The sequence below is a fragment of the Salvelinus alpinus genome, chromosome 4, assembly GCF_045679555.1.
Source record: "Salvelinus alpinus chromosome 4, SLU_Salpinus.1, whole genome shotgun sequence".
Taxonomy (NCBI): domain Eukaryota; kingdom Metazoa; phylum Chordata; class Actinopteri; order Salmoniformes; family Salmonidae; genus Salvelinus; species Salvelinus alpinus.
This window is the reverse complement of record NC_092089.1, coordinates 56,664,466-56,671,841: the sequence shown is the minus strand read 5'-3', so window position 1 is coordinate 56,671,841 and position 7,376 is coordinate 56,664,466. Positions and strand designations below refer to the sequence as shown.

The following is a 7,376-nucleotide window of genomic DNA, read 5'->3' as shown; positions in this document are numbered from 1 at the left end:
TTGATCTTTATTTTGATTTGTGTACTGCAATGACAAACTTTGTTCAGGGGTTGGCGCTCGCAATACAGTGAGGGCCCACTTAGTAGATGGCCATAGTGATGACTTGAATACAACAGCCACACATTTATCAGTCCGCCAACATATATTTCTATAAGGCAGCCAACGTAAATTGAAATAACTTGAAGTTGTAAATGATTGTTCTGGGGCATAGATCAAAGCTACAGGCTACCTTTGTGCTAGTGAGAAGGGAAATGTTGTGTCCTTGGATTTTTCTACTGGCTTTCATCTGACTTAAGTATGTGGAATTTCTTAAGCCCAGGTAGCTGCCATTTTTCTCAAAGCTTTGAAATGCTAAAGAACCTCTTCTATGCACTTAATTGACGAGCATGGCCTCATCCCACTGTTTGTATCAAATGTATTTATATAGCCCTTCGTACATCAGCTGATATCTCAAAGTGCTGTACAGAAACCCATCCTAAAACCCCAAACAGCAAGCAATGCAGGTGTAGAAGCACGGTAGCTAGGAAAAACTCCCTAGAAAGGCCAAAACTTAGGAAGAAACCTAGAGAGGAACCAGGCTATGAGGGGTGGCCAGTCCTCTTCTGGCTGTGCCGGGTGGAGATTATAACAGAACATGGCCAAGATGTTCAAATGTTCAGCATGGTCAAATAATAATAATCACAGTAGTTGTAGTCAGTTAAGAACAAATTCTTATTTTCAATGACAGCCTAGGAACAGTGGGTGAACTACCTTGTTCAGGGGCAGAATGACATTTTACCTTGTCAGCTCGGGGATTCGATCTTGCAACCTTTTGGTTACTAGTCCAACACTCTAACCCCTAGGCTACCTGCCACCCATATTTAGCTATCATACTCTAATTCCACTGATTTCAAAACTTGATCCTCCAGAAAGTGGAGAACAACACTTATGCAGCTTCACTACACAATACATTTTTTTTAAAAGCCGTGTTCGACAGGATTACCAACACAGACTGACGAGCTCAAATAGCCAGAAGACTTCTATATGGCAGACCAATCTGAACTCATCTCTCGGCATGTCCAGCCCACTCATTATCTCAGCCAATCATGGCTAGGGGGAAGGTTGCTCGCTTTTTCTGTGGCTTAACCAAGGCTCATAATTTAACAATTTTATTCGTATTACAGATGGCATACTAGTTTGTTAAGGCACATGAAAGTTCACGTTTGAGAAGGCATTTCTGCCAAATAAAATGCATTTTGATTAAAAAAAATGGGACTTGCGACATATGCCTGGGTTCCTGAATCAAGTCACATGCTCTCAATGCAATTTGATAGGAGTGACGCCAAATCCAAAGTGGCTTCCCTTGACACTTTTTTGGTGAGCCAGGATCATTCGCTGTTGAGCACACTCAGTTTAGCTCAACGCTGATTGGCAATTATTTTATACTTTTTTTTTTTTATCAAGGGAGGCCAAATGCTTGCTGACTTCCTTTGCTTTCAATGCTACATGTGGCAACAATGTCATACTCTTTTGGACCAGACAGCATCAGATAGATGGCCTACACATACAGAGACAGAGGGGCACCGTTTCACTCGAATGCTTTCTCCGGTGAGATACAGTACATTCAGCCTCTTGTGAATTGAAGGAAAATTATGAAACACAGAGAGACGAAAGATATCATTTTTTTTTCTCTGTAAATGTTTTGTGGAAGCCTGGCTTCCCTTGGCATCCATGAATACACACCACTGAGGCTATGTGAGAGATTATAGACCTGCAGTCATTGTCCAGATTTCAGTTTCCATTTAACACATCGGAACAGCAGGCTACAGTTCCCATGACGTGCCATAGGTCTATTTGAAGTCCCCATCTTGTGACTGTCAAATTTGTATAGCGCCTCACAATCATCACACATAACACTGCTATCTGTCTTTTACCACTTCACCAAATCTTTCCAAAACATTACTTTTCTGGCCCTCGTTTTATTTTCCACTCTCTGTATACACCCTGTATTACATGCCTGTATTTTGTTTGCCCACACTAGAGTTGAGCTTACCCCTCTATTCTGCCCTCAGTGATGTCCAGTCCCTAATACACACTCATCGACTTGGTTAGTTCCCACACAGACACTGTTAAAACACAACTGAGACTTTTGCGTTAATCATGCATTGATGTAATTTGGAAAGAATTTGAGCTACATGGATTTTAAATTGGGATTAAACCCTTAGACTTCATACTACTAATTCCATTTCCTGTCCTCTATAGATTGCAAGAGAGCAATTTGAGAAATTGAGAGTGAAAACTTGACAAAGACATGTAACTATTGTTGGTGGACAATTTGATGCTTTCAAATACATGTTTCTTAGCTCATGGTTCTATATTTTTTTATTCATTTTTATTTGTGGCAATGATATTCTGCTCGACCAAAGTCACACTTGCAAGCCCTCAAGTTTGGCCTGTCCGCTCGCGGGACACATCCTCTGCTCTCCGCAAAATTTCTGTGCTCCCGACTGGTCTGTATTCTGTCGGCTCTCATCCTCTGCTCTCTGTTTGCTTGCTCAATGGTGCTCGACAGCACCATCTCGCTCACAATAGACAGGCTGCTTTGAGGCTATACATGTAATGTTTATAACTACAAGGGGCTGTAGAAAGAATCTGTGAACAACATGATTTCTTATATTTGGTCTGTTGATATTTCATGTCTGTCTCCTAATCCTGTCATGTCCTGTCAGGCTACCTTCCAATGTCGTACTTAGAATGAATGACTTCATTCTATGTACTGTAAATATTGAAACAGAGCCTCAGTGAATTTGAAAATATTGTTTTTCCTATTAATAAGAGACATTACAAAGAGTCAATGATTTAAAAAGCCTAATTTCACATAGCTGGAAATGTGAAAAAGGCCAGATAAAAAGGGATGGATCAAAATGTACATAATGGGTACCTGGAGGAAAATGGGGAGGGTTTAGTAATTTTTTAAATTTCAGTCAATGGGAGGGTTTAGTATTTTTTTAATTATAGTCCAGGGGAGTGTCATGTAACTTGTAATAGATGAATTGTCAATATTTCTCAGTGTTTAAGAATTAGTTGCTTATTAGGCTTTATATAGATGTGTGCCCGATGCCGCCCATTATCTCCGATTCTCAGCTTTGGTCAGCGATGCTATTTAGTATGGCTTCAATCAAATGACCCATGGCCTATAGGCTACAAAGTGCATGCTCGGAGAGGCACAAAGCAAAGTTATATTTCTAAGATTTCTGCTGGGATGGTGTAAATACAACTAGGCTGCATTACACACTGCAATGGATATTTCAACCCTGAGCCCCAGCCTGCTCTGCTTTTGCTGATCAAAAACGTTGTATACTGCCTAACCAATGGTTGTGCTGTGTAGACCTACGGCGGCAGTTCAGGAGGCGAGTCAAAGGTTCTATAGATTTGTTCATTTTATTAGGCCTATTCCAAAAAATGCACGCAGACTAGCCTATAGTCTGTTCAGTTTGAGAAGGAGGACCAGAGGTCAACTTTGCCAGCTTGCTACTAGTATAATTGATTTTATTAAAAACAATAGGTTTCTCACCCATGATGTATTTATCAGACATATTGACCTCACAATAAGCCAGATTCAAGTAACTTAAAATGTGGTGCTGAAATGGACAGCTCATGGTGCTGAAAGTAGGTAAATTCGAGGAAGCATAATTACTTTAAACTGTCTTCATTTTAATTAGACTTTACTAACAACAAAAGGGCTTTGTGTTGGAGCCTCCTCCTTCCTATTTAAGAAATAAGAGTTAGGCCTACTTGTTTGACAGATGGAATTAGGCTCGACTGCTATATCCATAGATTTGTCAGTCAATTCCTCTAGCCACCATGTACTCTTTAAATAGCTTACCTCAGTGCCAGTGAAGGGCTGTTAAGTTAAGACTAGAATTGAGGGGGTATGACAGAGTATACCATAGCCTTTCATTAAAGAAAATGGTATAAAGCACAGGCCTACTCTGTTTAACTTAAGATTTTGAAAATAAAACGGATCTGATTAAATAAAGTGATCTAAAACAACGCTTTGGTCAGCGATGCTTTGCTAGAAACAAGCTGTAAAATACATGAGAAAGAAGTGACTCCGATGCATGTGGGGATATCATTGTTTAGTTTATTTAACATTGAGGCTGATCTACAACCTTCTATAGCCCAGGAGACAACATTTACTTTGCTTGGGAAGTAATCTAATTCTGTCACAATCAATTGATTAAGTGATTCACTTTCTGTACAATAGAATATGTTTAAACATAGGCAGCTTTTAGGGAAACACTTGTGACCTTCTCTCATTGGGTTGAGCCAAGGAAGAAGAGTAGCCAGCATGTAAAGCTTACATTTTTCTGCATTGGTAGGCCTACTTTGTCTGGGTTGGAAAGGTAGGCCTGCCTTTTGAAAGTACCATCCTCAGATTCCAAAGGATATCTCAGATTTAATTATTATTGTTATTATTATATTCATTGCAAACAAGACACACTGATTTGGCATTGGAGAAATATGATAAGATGAACACATAGGCCTAGCTCGGTAATTTGTGTGGTATTAAAGATTCTGCTAATGTGTAAAATGTCTATAAAATGCAATTCTTTTGATAGATTCATGCAATGTTTTTACTATGAAGGAGATCTTTCCACCCCATCTCTTGTCCATGGTGGTCTGCGAACCCACAACCTGCAGCCCTGTGAGCTATCAAAATTCCTGCGATGCCATGGTTAAAGTACAAAGAAAAGTTTCTAAAACTGCATATCTAAAGCTCTGTTCTGTCCAAGAAGTGAGGGTAAACGGTAGACATGTTCTCTGCTATTCACTTTATACTTTAATTATTATTTTGGGTATAGGGGAGGGTCACTTGTTTTTTTTAAAGCGTTAAGTAAAATATATTTTGCTGAAGGGCTATCCATTTTCATTTCAGAGGTCCATTTCTCTCCATGTAACCCTCATTATACAGTACCAGTCAATAGTTTGGACATACCTACTGATTCAAGGATTTTTCTTTATTTTTTACTATATTCTACATTGTAGAATAATAGTGAAGACATCAAAACTATGAAATAACACATATGGAATCATGTAGTAACCAAAAAAGTGTAAACAAATCAAAATATATTTTAGATTCCTTAAAGTAGCCACTCTGCCTTGATGACCGCTTTGCACACTTGGCATTCTCTCAACCAGCTTCACATGGAATGCTTTTCCAACAGTCTTGAAGGAGTTCCCACATATGCTGAGCACTTGTTGGCTGCTTTTCCTTCACTCTGCGGTCCAACTCATCACAAACCATCTCAATTGGTTTGAGGTCGGGTGATTGTGGAGGCCAGGTCATCTGATGCAGCACTCCATCACTCTCCTTCTTGGTCAAATATCCCTTACACAACCTGAAGGTGTGTTGGATCATTGTTCTGTTGAAAAACAAGCGCAAACCAGATGGGATGGGGCATCACTGCAGAATGCTGTGGTAGCCATGCTGTTTAAGTGTGCCTTGAAATCTAAATAAATCTCAGTGTCATCAGCAAAGCACCCCACACCATCCCACCTCCATGCTTCACAGTGGGAAACACACATGCAGAGATCATCCGTTCACCTACTCTGCGTCTGGAACCAAAAATCTCAAAAATTGATTCATCAGACCAAAAGACAGATTTCCACCAGTCTAATGTCTGTTTCTTGGCCCAAGCAAGTCTCTTTTTATTGGTGTCCTTTAGTAGTCGTTTCTTTGCAGCAATTCGACCACTAAGGCCTGATTATTGCAGTCTCCTATGAACAGTTGATTTTGAGATGTGTCTGTTACTTGAACTCTGAAGCATTTATTTGGGCTGCAATCTGAGGTGCAGTTAACTCTAATGAACTTATCCTCTGCAGCAGAGGTAACTCTGGGGTCTTCCTTTCCTGTGGCGGTCCTCATGAGAGCCAGGTTCATCATAGCGCTTGATGGTTATTGTGACTGCACTTGAAGACACTTTCAAAGTTTTGACTGACCTTCTTGTCACAACACAACTGATTGGCTCAAAGACATTAAGAAGGAAACAAATTAAACAAATTACCAAGGCACGGCTGTTAATTAAAATGCATTCCAGGTGACTACCTCATGAAGCTGGTTGAGAGAATGCCAAGTGTGCTAAGCTGTCATCAAGGCAAAGGGTGGCTACTAAATGTTTATATTTTTTTGGTTTACTACATGATTCCATATGTGTTATTTCATAGATTTGATGTCTTCACTATTATTCTACAATGTAGAAAATAGCAAACGTAAAGAAAAACCCTTGAATGAGTAGGTGTGTCCAAACTTTTGACTGGTACTGTAAATAACATTCACTCTCTAAATGATATGTCATTTGCAAGTGGGTGCTGTTACAGGATACATTTTTCTTCCTCGCCACTTAGTGGTACAGTATATTGACATTCCATTTCACCTGTTACTCAAACACAATTTGACAATTACATAATTTGATAAATTAGCATAATTTCAATACTGTTTACTCATTCAATTATGCTGCAAAGCAATACATATGAAAATAACCAACTCCACTTATTCATAAATATTTATAGACATTTTAGCTGCTCTTTGAAATGTCAGAGCGAAACCCACAAATGACAAATTGTTTTTTGGTCTTTAACTTATCTAGAAAAATGAATTATATTATTCCCTGAAGCCCAAACTGAAGACCAAACGGTGACAATAAAACCTCAGAAGTTGGGGCTTGAGATATTAACAATAAATATGTCTTAATTGAAATGGGTTGCATGAAAAGCTTTCATACTGTATTTCTGATTTGTTCTGTGGTCTTTGCAGATTTAAATAGAATATACCCCAAAAAATTAAGATGCATTTTTGTTGTCTGTGAAATTCATAAAAGGCATCTCCTCAGCACCATTGAATTACCTGTGTTCAACTAGGACAGATTAAATGACACAGCCATCAATCTGGAGACTCTCAACAAGTCTCTTACACAAATGTTTTCAACTCCCATTAATTTATCATTATTTTTTAAATGTAAACTTTATTTAACTAGGCAAGTCAGTTAAGAACAAATTCTTATTTACAATGACGGCCTACCCCGGCCAAACCCGGATGACGCTGAGCCAATTGTGCGCCGCCCTATGGGACTCCCAATCACGGCCGGATGTGATACAGCCTGGAATTGAACCAGGAACTGTAGTGACGCCTCTTGCAATGAGATGCAGTGCCTTAGACCGCTGCGCCACTCGGGAGCCCATCTTAAAAAGTCAATTATAAATCGTAAGTATTCATTTTTGTAAAATTACTCATTGCGAAACATTATAACCCTTCATAGAAAAATGTGGTCTGCAACATCGTCATTGGAGCTGGGCCACATCAGCAGAACTGGAATAGAAAACAAATTAATATTAGT

The 7,376-nt window shown here is 39.2% G+C and overlaps 1 protein-coding gene across 14 annotated transcripts in view; it reads right to left on the bottom strand.

Moving 5' to 3' along the window:
- Positions 1-4,103: 4,103 nt before the first annotated feature.
- The window catches only part of LOC139574011 (transcription elongation factor A protein 3-like), a 39,108-nt gene continuing 35,835 nt past the window's right edge, over positions 4,104-7,376 (bottom strand). For all 14 annotated transcript variants that reach the window (XM_071398085.1, XM_071398088.1, XM_071398086.1 and 11 more), the window contains one exon: positions 4,104-7,348. In XM_071398085.1, the coding sequence (XP_071254186.1) occupies positions 7,340-7,348 (9 nt within the window). In that variant the 3' untranslated portion in view covers positions 4,104-7,339. The remainder of the gene's footprint in view (positions 7,349-7,376) is intronic.